At 33.3% G+C, this 20,162-nt stretch overlaps 1 protein-coding gene and 1 long non-coding RNA gene across 3 annotated transcripts in view; both read left to right on the top strand.

Annotated features, from left to right (window-relative positions):
* Positions 1-5,891, top strand: part of LOC107021603 — a 13,704-nt gene extending 7,813 nt beyond the window's left edge. The window contains exons 4-6 of one of the 2 annotated variants that reach the window (XR_001457048.2): positions 2,895-2,963; positions 3,055-3,144; positions 5,594-5,891. This is a non-coding gene — a long non-coding RNA (uncharacterized LOC107021603). The remainder of the gene's footprint in view (positions 1-2,894; positions 2,964-3,054; positions 3,145-5,593) is intronic. The other variant, XR_001457049.2, reaches the window with a different exon arrangement.
* An 89-nt stretch (positions 5,892-5,980) lies between these two features.
* Positions 5,981-9,313, top strand: LOC107021494. The gene is made up of 2 exons (XM_015222170.2): positions 5,981-6,407; positions 8,975-9,313. Exon 1 carries the CDS (start codon positions 6,008-6,010, stop codon positions 6,383-6,385), a length of 378 nt encoding a protein of 125 aa, XP_015077656.1. The 5' UTR covers positions 5,981-6,007; the 3' UTR covers positions 6,386-6,407; positions 8,975-9,313.
* The last annotated feature ends 10,849 nt before the right edge of the window (positions 9,314-20,162 follow it).

Raw genomic sequence — 20,162 nt, 5'->3', positions numbered from 1 at the left:
GGTGGGTGGGTGGGATGGGGGATCAGGGATCCGATGAAAAATATATATTTTGAAATTGAAAATATATTTAAAATTGATTTTTTTGCCAAAAAAAATGTAATTTGAAGTTGAAGAAGAGTTCTGAAAAATGTTTTTCTTAATTTTTGAAGGGAAGTCATTGAGGAAAATGAGTAGATCTGAGAACATCAAAGAAACTAACGCTATCTATCTATGAAGTCTCTAAAATAAAGATGGATGTTATGACAGGACCCCCAATCATCTTAACAACTGAAAACTAAAAAATAAAAATTGAATGATAAAGATGTCCTCCGGAATGAAGGGAGGCTCACCAACTGACTCTGAGCTGCTTAGTGGATCAACGGCACGCTGGATGCTGGTCCTAGTTACCTGCGTTTGCATCATGATACGATGCAGGCCAACTGGTATCATTACATTAAATGTACGAGTATGCGAGTTGGATTGCTAAAACAGCATAGGCTTGAAAGAGATTATGAAAGAAACAGTTACCTTGACTCTTCTCAACTCATGAATACTTAACTAAATTCTTTTCAATATTAAGCAATTTAAAAGCAAGTGCATAATAAAGATAAGCTCTTTAAAACCATTATGTAAACTTTCTGAGTATAAAAGATAAAAAAATAAACTGATGTCAATTCATAGTCATAATAAAAGATATATCTTGCTATTGCTACTGTATGAGTTTCTCTAAACGACAATCATCACTTATTATTTATAGTGATTATACAACATTACTCGGCCCACGCTGCCCGACCATCCTAACCTTGCCAGAGTATGGACTTGAATTGCCTAATTGATCCACTAGTCTATTGTGAAAAGGATTCATCTAAAGGTATAACCCTTTTCTACCTATGATGACTACATGGTTCTCATGGAGACTTGAGTTAATATGAAACTCGCATCCCCACATCGGTGCTCAATACTACTCCGAGAAATATACTTATGTTGTATGTTTTAAAAATAACTTTTCCTGTGATTTGAGATTAATGCTAAAAAACTTAGCTCAAAGGCTATCTTCGAAATCTCAGTTTCTCTGCTTGATTCATTTTATAAAGCTATAACTCTTTTCTGATACTAACCCGAAGGCTCTTTGGAAAACTTAGTTTCGTTACTTGTTTAAATGTGAAAACATTTTAAATCTCTTTGGGGATACTTAGTTTATATACTTTTGAAGAAAAGAATTTCAACTCTTTACTCTTTACTTAGCTTGAAACTTTAGTCTTAAAACAAAGTTAAAACGTTTTTAAAGACCCTTGAGAACTCTTGAGAACTTCGCTTCGACTTACTTCTTAACTTCTTTGACTTTGATCTTAACTTTACGTGAATTGGATTATGGATTCAAGGTTTATGATCTCATGTTTATGGATGATTTCATGATTTTTAGATGTACCTTAGAGTGTTGGAATCAACTAAGAAACGTGGTTACATTACTTAGGAACTAGTAAGAAAAGGTGAGGGAAAGAATGGGGTGAACTGACGTCCTTATAGCTCTAAAAGGCGTGGGGCGCCAGGCCCCAAACTTCAGAGGCCATGTTTGGACGCTCTGGCTGGTGCGCCGCCCCAAGTCCCTATGAACAGAGATTGTCCTGTGGGGCTATGGGAGGCGTGGCACCCCAAGGCCCTACGGACAAGTGTTCTCAACTTTTCTCCTCCGTTTTCAATTCTAAACTCTCTAAACTTCCATGGTTATTTTCCCAAACACTTAGGATCATATGTTCCCTCAATAACCAATAGATTTGATTAGAAAAATAACCCGGTAACACGAATCAAATCAACTTTAGGCATGCAACAACTCAACCAACAAGAATTCAAGAATGTTCTTCAAGAACTTCACTTTTTATCATGTAACAATTAAAAATCATTGTATTTGAACAAGTTGGTGTGTGGTTGAACTAACCCAACACAAAAAGATCTCACATACCTTTTTAGGGATCAACCCTGAAGAACTCCACAAGCCGAACTTCGACGATCTTGAACATTCTTGCTTCCTCTTCTCCTCTCTCCTCTTTTCTCCTCTTCTTTTTCTCTTCTCTTAAACCTCTAACTTGTTTTCTAAAAGCTAAACTGAATAAGTCGGTTTAAACCCCAATTTATTATCCAAAAACGACATAAAATAATTAGGTAAGGAAAAGACAAGTTTGCCTTTCCCAAATCCGAATTGGACTATTCTTAATTCAACATCTCAACTTTCGAAAGGCATAACTCACTCATACGATATCGAAATCGCGCAAACTTGACCGCACTGGAACGATCTCTATCGAATGGCTTTCCAACCATATCAAGAACTACCTCTAACTCATCCTAAGCTAAAAGGTATGGCCATTTCAAGTTGATCAAAAACTCACTTTTCCTAACTTGAAAATTTCTAGAGTTTAATTCTTTTCAAAACTGGCTATTTCAACTTCTAAGCTTCTTCCTAGATATTCCAAATTGCGAGATGTTACAAATAGAGTAAGGTAATCCTTTTTTTCTCCTTGTATGATCCACTCAAAGTTTAACTCTAATTTTACTTCCTTCCATGCATGAACAATTAATGAAAGACATAGAGTTAGTAAAAGTCGTCTTTTAATTGATTACCTATGACAGTAACTATTTGATTTCCTGAGGAAATATATAGCTATGCTGGTAGCTAACATGTTAAGGCGGTTCTGGTGTTACTTATGACCACTTTTCATATTTATTTAAGCCTTTTTATTGATTATCTATAAAGATGGTTATTTTTATGTGATTAGTATAGACTTGGTTTTATGATATCTTGGATATTTGTAATTTTTTTTTTTACATTGTTATCATATCACAACTTCAAACTTAATTCATTTTAATTAAAAGCAGGTTTGTAATTTGTTTTTAATATATTTGCCTTTAATGTTATGTAGATTGCTTAGAGGTTGTTTAATGAAGAAGTATTGGAGGCAAAGATAATTGAATTTTATGAACTACTTAAGGTCAGTATGGATATACTATTATCAACATTGTTCTTGGCATTATTTCAATTTATTTCTGTGTGATATTTTATCATGAATACAAATATATCAGGTAATATACTTATACTATAGCTTAATGGATGAAATATTTTACGCAAATGTGTTGTTGCAAATGACAATTGATGCCTATGGACTACCTAAGGTAAGTATGTAGTTACTATTTGTATCATCATTCTGAATATTATCTGTATTTAACACATCGTTATTTGAGATTTTCTTGCAATTTTAGCTATTAGTATATTGATAAGTTGATACTTGATAATATAGCACACAAAGATAACACGTGTTAAAAAGTTAAAAGAACATCATATGCATATATAGGAAGTAAAAAAAAACATCAGTCCTAACACAATGAAATACATTCTTAAAACATAATTGGGTAAGTTTAATACTCTAAAATAAACTAACTTCAATAATTAAAGCCTATTTCCCATTTGAAAAAATTATGTTTTCTTCTCCTCCTTTATAACTTTGCATAGCTTGTTACTTGGTAGTTTGACGTTCAATCCCTCGTCATCTGAATGTGTTGATCAAACTCCAATTTGTTTGCCACTATTGGGATATAACGTTCCAGTCAAATCAATCACATCTTCATTTTGTGAAGAAGCATAATCTGAAATGCTCTTCTTGAAAGGCGTCTGAAAATAATTTATATACATACATAATTTAATAATTTATGTGTGTTAGAATAGTAAAAATGCACAATTTAAAATAACATACTGTGTTTTAAAAGCTGAAAAGTTAAAAAGACGAAATATGTGTTGAATTAAATTATATACCACAATTAGACTATCTTCATTATAGCTTTGACCACATTCACTGGATCCTTCTATTTCAACAATTATAGTTAATTTATTTAAATGAAAATCAGAGTTAAAATTTTAATAATATAGAAACTTGCATTCAAATTGTAGAAGGATTACAATATTCCTTGACTAATGCTTCTTCATCAATGAACTGAACTACTTTGTAAACATTATCATTCTTGTTAATGTTTGAATCCTGTATCTGGACTTTAAACATGAGCCTTTTCTCAATCAAAGCATCAAGTTCTATTGGATAACCCATGTCAACATCTCCTATTAATCCTGCCTTTAACTACTGGGCAACCTCTCCAATTAGTTGTAGAACCTCTTTATTCCACAATAATAATGATATAAATCCAGTGTCATCAGTAACATGCATTTAAAGTCGATACCTAAAAAGTACAAAATAGAGTGTTATATAAATTTAATTTAAATTTTAAACACCTATATTGTTTGGACCAACCTGTGAATAACATATATAATTCAACATTGCATTTTACGCAATAATATTTGTCTCCCAGAGGATCAAACTTTATTACACTCTTACTTCAAGCCAAGTATGACTATCTGTGACCAAGTTCCAAACAAAAAATTGGAAAAATCTTTACAGGAATCCAATAGTTAGTAGCCTCCTATGAGTTAATCATAATATTTAGACAATTATATGTATTAGAAAAAAAAATTAGATTATAATTAGTAGTATAATACATACAACTCACTTCATTGCATTGAAGGAAATATCTAATAAATTTAAAAGAGACCATTCATGTAGACAACTCCTTTGAAAATGAAATATGTCGTTGTGAACTTGTCTGTAAAACCTTCTCATATTTACCAGATGCAAGTAACCTGTAAATTTATCATAAAATTGTATTTGTATAATTTGTTAATCCTAATTCATTTGGAGTACTTAATAATACAGAAGGAGTTGTAAAACTTGTTTTTCAAATTAGAAGATTGTGGTAGATCTGCGTTAATTCATAATTTGGTCTGGTACCAACAAGTATGAATAGAATAGATATCTGTAAAATAAATTATAACATTTATTAAAATCCAGATAAATATGATTGCATTTGAAAGGCAAGATCACCCCATAAAGTGACAGAAAAATTGTTTCTCTTATGTAAACAATGTTGTTAAAATGATAAATTTATAATGGTATATATCTATTAAATGTAAATTATTGATAATTACATTTCATCTTCTACAACAATATTCATGAAAGAACAATTGTTGTCTCCTTGCTGTGACAATTGAATTGGTCCATATGAAACAGCATGTCCAACAACATCTTAAAAAATAATGAATTTTTTGTTATAACATTTAAAATTTTAAATATAATAATGAAAAGAATAATATAAAAAAATTATTACTTATCAATTAGTTTATTCTCGTTGATGTTGTTCTGGATTACAACTTCTTCAAAAGTATGTAGCTTAAAAACATCCAGTGAAAAAGATGAATCTTCAATTTCAGTCATAATAGTATTCTAAGTGAATGTAAGCTTGTGTTTATGAGAATTTGATTTAAATTCTGAGTGATAAAGATATATGACAAAATATTTCATCTGACATAAATCATGATCATAAATCTTGTTTCTGAAATATTTTATTGTGAACTTATCAATAGAAGCATGTATTCGATCATCTTATATGCAAATAAAATTTGTATAATCATTAAAATTAATATTAATGTGTATAATAGAATTAGAAAAGTAGAGAATAACATTAAAAACACAAATTTGAATTAATCTTACCTTTTCATCTTGCAAAATCAACTCCATAGTTGCCTCCACTTGGTGAAAATATGGCGGATACGGTAGCACATGCTCGAATGGCTACGCAGGCTGCTTCTGAAACCACTGACACTACCCCGGTCGAGTCTATCCCGAGTAGTAGCACTGCCCCTAGCTCCTCTCGCTCAGCCCCGTTCCCCGCTCTGGCCCTGCTTGCTAGAGTCCAGAAACTAGAGGCTCAGATGGCCACACTTCTGCATTACATCCAGCCTTGGATGCAGAGGTCTATTGCTGAGGCGGAGGAGCGCTTGGAGCGTAAAATGGTCCAGCACACAAGGCGGAAGATCGCTGAGGTTCATCAGCGCTTGGATGCTTTTGAGTTGCGGGTGCTAGCCCGGCCAGCCCCTCAAGTGGACGTGTCGACCCTTCAGGCTGCGGTTGAGAGTCTGCGAGAAGAAATTGATATGATCCTAGAAGCTAGGGTGCCTGAGTTTGAGGCCCCTTCTGCAGAGCCTGCTGAGGATACAGTGATGACTGCCTTATTCGCCACTTCTGAGATTCCATCACCTCCTCCTCGAGAGCATGCTAAGAGGCGCAAGGGTCGAGAGGAGTATGAGGCTAGAGCACAGAAGGAGCGTCGTGAGATGAGGCTGCGAGGAGAGCCTGATGAGGAGGCGCGTCGGATCAGGGTTGCAGAGTCAGCTGCTGGGGCATCTAGCTCCAAAGATGTGGCGACAGCAGGAGGCACTACTGATAGTGCTGTTGCTGATGAGGACACTACTGAGGGTGTTCATATTACATATGAAGTGGGTTTCGGGGAACCGGACCCACCAGCTTGCTGATCGCCAGCGCTTTGCGCCCCAGGTTTGCTTTACCTACCACTCTCATATTTCTGTTTTTTTATGCATTTTGGGACAATTGCATATCTTTTTGTTGGGGGGGGGGTAAATGGAAAGTGAGTGCTAGGGTAAAGTCTGAGTAGCCCAATTCACGATACTCTTTTGGGGTTTTCTTGTATGTGCTTTTTTTTCCACAAGAGACTGATTATTTTTATTGTTGAACCGCCATGTCTATATCTTGTATACATAGTATAACTCTGAGGCATGATGGCTAAAACAAAAAATGATATCCCGATGTAATGAAAATGATGCATGACTAGGCATAGTAATTGATAAATGTGTGGCTCTAAGCATGATATAGAGATACACCACTGCATGACCCTAAGTCTAAAATTCGAACTAGGTTTCTGATAATCTGGTAGAGTAATGAGATGTCAAGAAAGTGTGAGGAAAATTTGAATAGTCCACTATTTGTATTGAGCTAGAACTTGCCTGATTAGTCCTGCTAAAAGTAAGCTATAATAGACAATTAGGAAATGATCATAGGCCCTTGTTCAATACAACCAATTTGTAGTCTAAAAAAACAAAAAAAAATTGAATAAAAGGAATCCCTCTTTGATCCAAATGATTTGAGCTTAAACTAGACATTTCTTTTTCATCCCAATTGATCTTTTCTGGGAATAATGTGTTGGCCCTGGTCCCTCTTTGGACATGTGCACCTCAACTTATGCCAAAAGAATAAGCTGAGGGTGGGTAATGCAGTAAACAACCTCTTCGTGGCCCTGGCCCAATTTTGGGTATTGTGTACTTTGACTTGGTCAAGGAAATATTTATATTGTATAATTATAAGTGTATATGACGATTATATATAACTTGAATTTGTATAAAATGAGAAAGAGAGAAAGTCAAAAGAGATTTCGGCAGAGAATATACAATTGAATCGAATTGTATAAAACGAGAAAGAAAGAAATTATATATAATTTGAATTTGTATAAAACGAGAAGAGAGAAAGGCAAAAGAAACTTGACAGGGGAATATTTTTCTTGTATAATTATAAGTGTATAGGACGAAAATATATGTATTTGCATGTGTATATACAATTTTCTCTCGCTTTATACAAACAAAAACACAATTTATATATTTCGTTTCTTTTTGTATAAACAAGAGAGGTGAAGTTGGCGAGCGAGATAAGGGAGAGTGGCGAGCGAGATTTGAGAGAGGGGAGCGAAAATATATGTATTTATACAATTTCCTCTTGCTTTTTACAAACACAAATAGATTTTATACATTTGTGTTTGTATAAAAAGCGAGAGAGACTGCCACTAAACGAGAGTGACGAGCGAGATTCAACCAAGGAGAGTGGCGAAAATAGCTATAGTTTGTTATAGAGTACAACTAAATCAAAATATATTTATAACATTTAATTTGAATTAATAGTTTGCTATTATATACAATTTTTCCTTCTTCAAATGGGTAAAAAGTTCAAAATTCAATGTGAAATTAGTATAATTATTTCTAAAATGTATGATCGGTCATTTACCCCATAAAAATAAATTTATTTCATTTAAATTCACATTATAATTATATATAAGCCTGCAGTAAATAATAAAAATAACAATTTGATAAATTGCTAAAGATAATATGCCAATCTACATTATTTTCGAACAAATAAATTTTTGCACCAGCACACTATAAAAATTAATAATTTTGGAAATAAAAAAACAAAATAAAAAAGAATGAATATTTATTTTTAGGACAGAATTTTTCCAAGGGAAAAAGAGCAAATTAATATTTAATGTTAATAATAATGAAAATTTAGAAAAATCATGGAATGAAAGAAAGACTGATGTGCTTTAGAGATGGCTTTCTTTAGTGACATAACATTTCAACTAACAAAAGTAGATTAGAGTAATTATAAATAAATGAGTATTTAGTCATTAATCACATGCCTAATTGGATTATTACCGTAAATAGACTTAAATCATAATGAAGGGACATTTCAACGGGGGCTGCAAGTTTTAATTGAGTTTTTACTGCATTGGGTTGGCATGTTTAATTGAGCTTTATGAGGTTTAGGAGTTATCCTTTAATTAATAGCACTAATTAATCAAAAATGTCAATAAAAAAAAAGGAAAATGGATAAATACAAATGTTGGTCATAGCAAGACCGGCTCTTGCCTATGAATTTTTACGCTACTGCCTTAGGCGTCCAATTTTCTGCGGCCTCAAATTTCTTAAATGTTGATTTTGTGTGTCAGTCATGTATTGTTATCATACAGTATAAAATGATTTGAAACATAATATTTTGAATCAATGTCTGGCTTTTCCCTTTTAGTTCTATATGCATCATTTATCGATTTAGTGACTGATCAACATCATTTATGTTTATGGAATTGCTGAATATGATTCGGTAGCTTTGGATTCATATAAATACAACAAAACTGATGAATTATTGGGTCCACAACATCCGTTTGAGGTGTATTTGCTCGAGATATTATGCAACAAAAGAGTGATGGCCTGTCGGTATTGTATTCACCCAACTTTACTTACACGTTTCATTCAATTCATAATATATCTTCTTTTTGTTTGCAGTGACTGCGGAACGTATGTAGCTGTTTTTGCTAAATGTTTTATCGGCGAATTGAATGCCCCATCAATCCCTTTCAAAAGTGAATATCTTCGCTCAATGTATGCAATACCGTTATGGAAATATGGTACCTATAAGGCCAAGGCGAAATACGTTAGCAAGAATGATGATCCTACAAGGATAAATGGTGTCTTCTTCATTACATTGGCAGATGATGAACTGAATAATGTTGAATAGTAGTAAAAATACCTTAAGTGTTCTGGATTATTTTTTTCCAGGTTAACATTATATTTCTAAGTAACTCTTACGTCTAAATTTGAAGAGTTTTTAGGTCGCTTTTAAAATCGTTTTAAATACATTTTAATACGTTATTAACTTTTTTATATCATAAGTATTATATATATCACTTCAGCTTATATTACAGTGAAACTGAAATCGATACAAATTTCCACAAAATTATTAAATATATGATACAATATTGTTTTCAGAAATAACAAAATTTTATTTTCACACAACATGGTACAAATTATATCTTATAAGATTGGTACAAATCACCACATATATTACTAAATCAATATTATGTATATGATACTTAGGTGCTTCAAACATCACAAATTGATATGATTTAGTATACTCATGCCAAAGTTACAAAGATATTAAGTATCAAATACACAATTTGATACCAAAATTACTCTAACTTTTTTAAGTTGCTATTAAATTTCTAGAAAATTATTATGCAAATGAAACACAATTGCGTCCTCAAATATAAAAATTGTATGTATATGATATATATTATTGGTAAAATATACAACATCCGATATTCTATTATTAGTAGATACAAAATTTAAAAGAAGATATTATGTATATGATGTATCATTGCTTCAAATGATACTTTTTTAGATGTCGTCTCTTTTAAGTTTGACGGACATCACAACTATTGATACTTTTATTCTATCTCATACAAAATTTAGAAACAAATAAGTATCAGACACACAACAATGTATATCAAACTAACTTTATCAAATATTAAGAATAAAAAATGTAACCAGAATTGAAAACATAATATTTTTCATTTATTGCATCATAAAATAGTAACCAAAAAGTACTTCATAAAGTATCAAAATTAAGAATTATTAGAGTGAAGCATAAAAGTTCTTCTAAAAAACAAGCATCAAAAATCTTTGAGGAAGAAAGTACATGTTTGCTTCCCTTTTTTCACCTTCAACACAAACAATTGCACCTGTTGTTGCATCAAAATTTTGTATATCTTCATCACTTTTATCCTATGTGTCAATGCATAGTGGATACATACTGAATCCTACCTCATGTTTCTTCATTTCTATGTATAATTTCACCCCCATATCATTCTGAATACACAGTGGAGACAAATTCCCTTCAACAAAGTATCTGATCTCGATTATTTTTTTTTCAATTCATCAATACCCAATTTAGCTACAATTGCTGAAATAAGATTTACGAACGAAATATTATCTCCAACTCTGTATCGCTCGTACTTAACATCACTTTTCCATGATCCAGAATGCATTAACAAGATGAAAATATTCATTTAGAATCTTCACAAAATTGCATTTCAAAATTGTTTGGATCAAACTTTTATTATTTTTTCAAAGAACGGGAAGAAGGTTTCACAATTTAAAATTTAAAAATTATAGTTTAGTTAGATGTTTATGACTGATTGGTTGAAGAAAGAAACGTACGTGTGATATGTGGGAAAAACACTAAAAAAAAAGGAGATTTTTGATAATTAAATGAAAGAGTAGGGATAGGAAGTAATTTCTTTTTTATAATATGTGATTTGCCTAATTTATACTTAATTAATAGCATAAATTAACCAAAAATTACGATTAAAAAAAGTTAGAAAAATGTCAAAAAAATGAGAAAAATGAGTTCCATTGATATTGTCACTGTCTTAAAATGCATAGGAAAGAGCAATAACTATATTTTACTAAATACCTATCATGACACAAGCCACTGGTTCGTGTGGGCACCTATTCAAACACCTAGATAGGAGAACCCGCAACCCAAACCAATTATAAAATGTAGAAAAATAAACAAATCATAAGTTAACGCCCTATATGAAATTACCATAACTTCATTTAAAACTCCAAAGTTATTCACAAGGAAACATACTAACACCCCAAAAACTAGTCTAAACAGTTGCAAGAGCTTTAAGAGTACAACTTATAAAAGAAATAAGACACATTTCCCACCATAAGAAAGGATAATGAAAGTTGTTGGTGAACATCATCTTTTTCACCTATGAAACATCATTGAACCTATAACTAAACTATGCTAAATGGCATAATAAGAGTAGCATCACTACAAACAACACGTACTTGTAAGCATCATCAATCGAATCAAACCCGCCGCATAATATAAAGTCAACATTTAGAAGGGAACATGCAATATGAAAGTTACACCACCCAAGTATCTATCCACATGCTTTCATCATCTAAAGTATAATATTCATAAACTATTACAATTCGATCCTAGCCTTCTACCTTATTCATCTGTCAACTCTACCATTAAACATTTGACTCTCTAACCACTCTAAGCATCTCAAGCCTACCTTTTTGTACCCCTAAAAATTTTCAAGCCTACCTATTATGTCATCCAAAGTCTTCCCTGTATCGACCTGATTTTCGTCGTTTGAGAAAATCCAATAGGGAAAGAATTGGGGCAAGAAAACTTTCCCGTAGCAACTTAAGATTTTCTAGTCTAGTCCAGATTTGGAGCAAATCGCAATCAGTGAGGTTTTGGGAAATCTGGAAAAAAATGAGAGATCTATTAATGAATTTGATCATATGAGTGGATGGATAAGGCGTTAAGGAACCTATACAACTTTACAAAATTGAATTCGAACGAATAGAATTCCCAAAATTGATCTTGGTGCGAACAATATTTTCTGAGTATCATTGGTTAAAGGTGTCTTATGAAATATGATCTTGGAATTATCAATTTTGCTCACTAATTTCGTGCAAGCCGCTAGGGCAAGGCAATAATAGAGGGGTGAATGCAGCCATGTCGGGGCATATACGATTTAAAGTCGTAAATAAATCCAAAAATGTTTTATTTTGTACTTTTCAACTTTGAGAGCTAAGAAACAAACCTAAGAGTTTTCTTAACAGTTTACACCATTCTTGAGGCTAAAGGTAAGGTTTTCACTCCCCGAATCCATTTTTTGATCCGTAGAACCTATTTTCTTAGGTTAATATTGAGAGGGAAGTGTTTTGATCTGAAATTTATGGTGGAAAAATCACTATCCTGAGTGTGAGGGATCAAGGGTTTGGTCTAGTGTTATTGGATTTGTTATAATCCGGATAATTAGACCATTGATTGTTGATCCTTGCAAATATTAATTGTTTGTATACCTAGAACAAGCGGAAAGTATCCGAAAAAGGACGATTTGAGTGCCTTAGGGGATCTAAGCTTGGATTTGAGGTAAGTGATGGTTGTGATTTCATGATTGTGCGTTATATGTTTTTTCTTGCTCCATTATGAATCATATATGTATGTGAATGTTTCATTATTAATCACATTAGTTGTAAATGAGTATGAAGAATAACTATATGCCATTAATTAATTCTTAATTGTATGATTATTGTGAAATATACATTGTGATTATGATTGTGGGGTGTGGATTGGATCCGTTTCCACATTTCAAAATAACTTATTGGGATTGTTTGTCACGTTCTGGCATAATTAATTGGGATCGATTGCCACGTTCCAGTATAAACATGGGATCGTTTACCAAGTTCTGCCATAAATATTGGATTAGGTACCACGAACTGGTGCACTAACAGTTTGAGTTTGGATTATATGAGAGGACCATTGACTTGTTATATATTGACTTATTGTCATGAACATGAACATGAACATGACCCATGAATTATGACTTCTCATAGAGTTCAACTTAGTGGGAGTGGGGGTATGAGACTTCATTCATGCATTGCACAAGTGGACCTTAAGAGTGGTTGTGGTGTGGTTCTCTTATTAAAGCATGTTAAATTGTACGTTACTGGTAAATGATAATTGATATTGTATATGATCGATGTATGCCCGTTTATGATGTTGTAATGACTTATTTATATTTTTCACTTAGTGGGATAGACGTATAATCCTACTAGTACGCAGTGGCTGTGTAGCAATACCGCACTCGCTCTTATTTTTATTGAGTATAGGGCATTTATAATATCAGTGATCTCCTGTCACGACCCAATCCACTGGGCCGTGCAGGCATCCACATTAACACCTAAGTAGGAGAACCCTTATATCTAAATAGTTAAACATGCGAAAAAATATAAAGAAAATAGAGATAATTACAAAAACATAACTTTTATGAATAAACTTTTTGTAAGCACTTTTAGTTAAAACTTGTAAAGTAATTTAGGTTTTCAAAAGAATTTAAGCTAGTAAAAATAAATTTAAAAATAAAAGGGTTCGAAGTTCAATGTACGTTCCGAGAAGGTGTTAGACTCTCGAAATGTCTGCTAACTTGCGGTTGACCGATGATTTGATTAAAATGACTTATTTTAAAAATATATAAATCAAGTTGTGATTAGCAAAGCTACTTATATATTTTTTTTTAAAAAAAACTCAACAAATATTATTGAAAAATAACTTCATTTGAAAAAGCGGCTAAGTGGATAAAGTATCCATAAGGACTTGAATGATTCAACTAACAAAAGAGAAAATAACTATTTTGGGGACTTAGTTAAAATTCAAACCAAGCAAAAGAAAACATAAGCTGAGGAGAAGAAGAAAAAAATTAGAGTTAATATGCAAATAAATAATAGATGGAAAGAAGAATAAGATCAAAATATGGGCCCTTAAGGCCCAACCTGTCCTATGCTAAATAATGGGTAAGCTAGAAATTCAACCATTTAGTTTCTTTTTCAATCTGTCATTGTTGCAAAGGGCTTGTACTTTTGGCCCACTTTTCACTCTCAAATGAAACGATATACACCAAGGGTATATTATCGTATATGGGTCCTATACAGGATTTAGCTCAGCCTATATCCGGTTCCAGATTCTGTAACTTCAGTTTCTAGCCTTTATTTGCAGCTTCCAACTTGTCCTTTGACTTCTCTATAAACGGGCTGACTCAAGATGAGAATTGAGTTTTCAACCAACTCGAGATGCAAAGAGAGGAATAAGAGGGAGTCGAATGGACTCAAACCGAGGGGTTCATGCAAGAAAAATAAACGATAAAGATTAGGATTCTAACCATGAAAAATTTGAAACAAATCACATGATTTCCATAAAGCTATGTGAATTTTAACAATAATGAGATACCTCAACACACACTGATATGAATAAGTCCTAAACCATTCACATGTTAACTCTTAATAATCATTATCTAATTGAACACCAAAGGATAAGTAATGAAACTTACTTTGTCAAGCTTTAAATATACAAACTAGTACTAGAGAACCTTTAAATGGAAATCATAAGACTCAAAAATTAAACTTTACCAAAGCTAAATCTAATATATGACCTGCATTCTTCATTGTAAGAGACATAACACCAAATAAAAGCATGCTAAAGCTATACATTGAGAACTTTGTAAACACAAAGACAAAGGATTCATCCCATATTACATCTTTAAAAACATATGACGACTTCACACAAATTCATGAATGGAAAGCTAATAACTCAACAAAACAAAAAAGTTAAGTGGTGACTCTATTCTTTTGGAATATTCATCTACCAGAAAGGACTGACATAAATGAGGCAAAGACTTCGGTAGAACATGATTAATCCCCTTCTTGTTCTGACCCTCTCTTGACACAGAAGAAAATTTTGATGGGGTGTCATGCTCATAAAATTGTGTTTCTCAATTAAGCTCGAAGAAGCTACAATTTTCTCAAGGCTGACACGGCCAGTTGGAACTATCGCCTTTATCATGCACCATTCATCCTTTGTCTATATCATATTGATAGTGTCACCTCCATGGTTTGGAAAATGGTTACTGTTGACCTTGGGTATAAAGGTCCTGACCACTTTCTGGTCGATCAAGTCATGGATCTTGTGCTTCAGGTTAATAGAGTCTTTAGTATCATGTCCAACAAAATTAGAATGATATGCGCACCTATGATCCGATCTATAAAACGTTAAACTACTTTCAATCGGTTTGGGTCCAAGTGGATGATAAGGCCTACCGCAGACAATTTTCTCAAACAACTTCGTCCGACTTTCAATGAGAGGAGTAAACTTTCGAGCAGATTTCTTCTCAAGACATGGACGAGGGGGATCATAATGTCCTTGCCGAGGGAGAGGCATTTGACAATCATTTCAGGGGTTTTGATAGAGAGGTTGAGACTTTGGTTCAATCATATTAATGGTGAATCCTCTACGATTCCACAGTGAATCACCATTTTCATTGGAAGTACCAACTTGAATGGTGAAAATTCTTTGATCAATCAAGTATTGAATTTTATGCTTCAAGTTGATGCAATTCTCAATGGTATATCCAGCACCCTCTGAATGGTAAGCACAATAAAGATTATTCTTGTAAAGTCTGGAATTGACATTAACATTTTTAGGATCAATTGTTCGTATCAGACCAGCCACTTTCAATCTCTAAAATATTTGGGTTCAACTTTCAACCAAAAGAGTAAAGACTCGAGAGGTTTCTTCAAAAACTCCTGACAAGAAAGATTGTAATTATTCCGTGAAGATGGAGGTACTTGGCGATAACTAAGAAGATTTTGGCGAGTAGGTGCTGGTGTTTGGAAATTTTTGTATTGTGAAACTGGTAACTATGAGGGGTATTTGGGTAATCTGACAATGTAGCTTGGTAACTTGGTTGAGCATTTGGGTAATTTGACAATGGACCTTGGTAATTTGGATGATTTTGTTGGATGGAGTAAGGGTTTTCTGGAGCTAAAGGGTAAGCTTTCTACAAAAAAAGTGATGCAAGAACGTATTCTTTTATCTAAGCAACATTGAGACTGGCATGCCTTTTTTACTTCTGGCTTGATTCAAATAAGATAGAGGAAAAATCTTCCCTTTTCCTCCTTAATGGTCCTAAGGATTCGTCTTGGATAGTCATTCAGATGATTTTTCCGGTCTTTAGACCATCATCAATAGTTTCACCAACCTTGACTATCTCACTAAACTTTCCTCCTAGAATGAGCAACATCCTATTGTAGTACTCCAGCTCTTGAATGCGCATGAAGACTTCAATAATCTCTCTCTCAGTCATGGGAGGACTAAACCTTGCGGCCTCTCTTCTCCAATGGTAAGCATACTCTCCATAGTTTTCAGTAGAATTCTGTTTGATTCTCTCCAAAGAGTATCGATCGGGAATGAATTCTACATTATAACCAAACCTTTCAATAAAGTCTTTAGCCAAAGAGTTCCAACTTGGCCACTGATTGATTTCTTTAGAAATAAACAATTCTAAAGCTTCTCCTTTCAGACTTCGACTAAAAAGCCGCATTAACAAAGCTTCATCTTACTCTACTCCAATAAGTTTATCACAATAAGCCCTCAAATGAGTCAAAGAATTTTCAACTCCACTAAAAGTATCAACTTTGGTACTTTAGAACCTTTTGAAAGCTCCAAATGTGGATGGCGACACAAATCTTCATAATTCAACCCCATAATGTCTGGGGTGTATTGGTAGTCCTTCATTGCATTCATAACTTCCTTTCTGATGCTTCGCTTAGTATTTCCTTTTATGACCTTCCATTCCTTTTCCTTCTTCTCATAATGTTCGAGTTCAAAATGTGTAGTAGAGGAAGGATATGATTCTGGCGATATTGGAAGATGAAATGTGGTTGTTTAGAGGTATGGGTTGAGTTGTAGGTGGGTTTTGAAAAATTTGAGTATGGATTTGATGGACTAAAGGAAAATTCTGGAAAATGTTGGCATTTGGATTTTGAGGAATTGGTAACTTTTGGTATGAAGAGCTAGCATGATGCAGATTAGGGGTGGTTAAGTCGATGATGGGAGGTTTTGAAATCGTAGCGGTGGCTACAGATGTTGGATTCGAAGTAGGAAAATGGAGTGAAAGACTTTTGTTATCGGGAGTAGGAGTATTGGCAATGATAGCCAAATTCGTCAATCTCGGGTCTTATCCATTTCATCCCTCATTTCAGCAACCTATTGGAATAATTGTGCAATGAACTTGTTTTGTTCAGCAGCGATCGAATCATTCACTGTGATTTCAGTCAAATCAGTATTCTCGACAGTTTCAACCATTTTCTCTTTGCCTTTTGACAAATATTGGTCAGAGAAGGAATCTTTGGGGTCTTTGGACCTTGTCAAGTATGGATGTTCAGCCATTTTCTCAACAAATATTAGTTTTGAGTACTTGACAAAGAAAAACAACTCAAAGACAAATGTGTTCGTCTAGGTTAATGATAAATAATACAAAATATCACACATAGTACTATAAACACATAAGAGTTGGTTCATTTGAAGATAAACAAGCCCACATATATAGAGAAATGACTAAATAGAGAGGAATTTATCTATTTGATTTTAAGCCTAGTTAATGGAAATGTCGACTTGAGTCGAGACAAAGTGGATTAGATATTTCATTGTCGTACTTCTGATTTTTGATTGAGATGTAACTCTAATTTCTTTGCAAGAATTGGAAAAGATAGTGTTTCTCAAAAATGGAGATCGAGCCTTGAAAGACAGCCTACGTATTTCACAAGGGAGAATTCAGGTCCTACGTAGTTCGACCAAACTTGAATCTCTTTTGATTTGAGACGGCAAATTTTTTTCTGATATGAGTAAGATTTGAAAAATTGAAGTTTGAATTCTTGTTTGGAAACTAAAGACTCGAAGAGCATTTGGACGGACTTTTAATAGTGACTCAATATATGTGCTTAAAGGTAACTAGAAAAATAATTTTTTTCAAGAATAATAGGGCTAGAATATCTCCAAATAAAGCAACATAATCATACAAATAGTTATAACCCATAAATAAATATTGCGCCTTCTAAACAAATATGTGACCCATTGGCGCAAAGGTAGACTTAACAATTTGAGGGGTGTGTACGTCATTTGAAATATTCTCTTCCCCCAAAAGTCAAATGTATACAAATTTTATGAATAAACTAATTGGGGATACATAATAGGTGAAACTGGATACAAAATAATCAATCTCGCGCAACGGTACAATCCTAAACTAAGCTTTCAAGGAAAAATCCTTCGTTCTTGATTTTTCTTGTTTCATCTTTGGATGTCCAAGCTTTTGTTTGCAATGATAACTTGCTCCTTCTTCATTAGAATAAAGCTATAATCTAATTCTCTAACCCAAGAGACAATATTTTGCGAAAAGATGTATACATCCTACAAATTTAATCACATAAAAACATGATTGTTATGTTGACCGATGGGCCAAATAGACACAATGTGGTCTTGTAATAGGCCCAAACGCCTTGGCTGTTAGGTCACATGCTCTAAATCGGAGCAGCGGACTGAGACCACGACTTGAGGCGAGCTGTATTACCATCAAGTCAAGTTCCGACCAGCTTTAGTGTGCCGAGAACGAAGGGGGAAAACTCCTAAATCTAGACTCTGAATCCTTGTAATAAACCTTTACCTAGTTTCATACGTATTACTCCTTTTTTATGTATATCTGAACATTCACCTCTATATCTTGTCTATATCTTTTCCTCTTTTTTCTTTTCTCTCGTGAACTAAAATTTTTTGTAGAATTCTTTTACTAAGAAATGCCAACCTCTACCAATGAAGAAGAAAAAGAAGTTTATATAAGAGGAATTTAGGGTTGAATTGGGGGGAAAATGGGAGGGATTTTTTTTATGAAATTCCAAATTTGAAATTTGAATTCCCTTGAGGATAAGGCTCAGCCAGCTGGAAATAGTACCAAGTTCAACAAATTGCAATGGATTGTTGAGGTTCGATAACGACGCTAGAACGAGAGAGGCGATGAGATCACTCTATTTGGCACTGCTCATGTACGGATTGTCGAGGGAGCGAGAAATACAAAAGAAAATAGTATTGGGAACGTGATTTGCTCTCATGTCGTGTGTTTGACGTGTTCTCCGTGAATTTTGATGTTGTGTGGTTGTGAAATGTTCTCATTGACGTTTGGAAGTTGTTGCTAACGTTGAACTGGGTTTCTTTGCTTATGAAGGAATTGGGTCGAATCATTAAGAGATTGGGTCAGCTAAGTGGATTTTCTGGAGTAATGCAGTGGGCTGGGAATATTGAATTAAGAATGGGCTGCTGAAAATATTGGGTTGGCTAGGTTGGTTGAAAGGGGATTAAAAACTTAGCCAATTTGAGTTAGTTAAGATAGATTCGCTAGTAATTAAATAAGACAAATTGATATTAATTAATTAAAGATCTCCTTAATATTAACGAAATCAAATAATTAACTTAATTGTAGACTAATTAATTTAAAACTATGAATAATTTAAACTAAACTAACTTAACAAAATACTTACTAAAATTAATATATTTTTGAGATGATTTTCGAAATGTTTATAAATTATACTAATTATGTACAAAATTACAAAAAACCTACATATTACTTAAAAAATTATATAGAAAAGACAAAATTACTTTAGAAATAACTTCAAAGATATTTTGAATTTTATAAAATTAATTATTTCAGATCATTCAAAATTGAAGAAACTCGATGATTAATATACATTGTGGAGGTCTAATATTGGGTGTCAACACTAGTTTTTTAGTAAAGAGTCTTTGAGATAGTTTTTCAGTAAAGACCCTTTGAGCTAGTTTGTCAGTAAAGATCCTTTGAGCTGATTTTCAGATAAAGAGAAAATGTTTCACAATTAAGCAAGAGAAGAAACTGAGATTTACAAGATAACCTTTGAATTAAATTTTGAGCCATTATGTTAAATCACATAAAGAAGTTGTGTTTTTAAACATAAAGAGCTAGTATATTTTGGGAGTAGTATTGAGCATCGATATGGGGGAGAGTTCAGAAAACTCTTAGTTGCCATAAACCATGTAGCCACCATTGGTAGAAAAGAGTCATACTTTTTAGATGATCCTATAGTGCTTTTTAGCATAGACTAGTGTATCCACTTAGTAGTTTAGGTTCTATATTCATGGCAAGGTATTGGAAGACCGTAACAGCGTGTATAATCACAATAGCTCTTATGTGATGATTGTCGGTTAGAGAAACTCCCACAATAGTATTTTTTATTTTTATATACATTA

This window comes from Solanum pennellii, chromosome 6, assembly GCF_001406875.1.
Source record: "Solanum pennellii chromosome 6, SPENNV200".
In the NCBI taxonomy this organism is placed as follows: domain Eukaryota; kingdom Viridiplantae; phylum Streptophyta; class Magnoliopsida; order Solanales; family Solanaceae; genus Solanum; species Solanum pennellii.
The sequence above is the reverse complement of the archived record's forward strand: the minus strand, read 5'-3'. Positions and strand labels throughout refer to the sequence as shown.

Coding starts and splice junctions, on each gene's coding strand:
- LOC107021494 (XM_015222170.2), top strand. CDS start 6,008: ATGATCCTAGAAGCTAGGGTGCCTGAGTTTGAGGCCCCTTCTGCAGAG.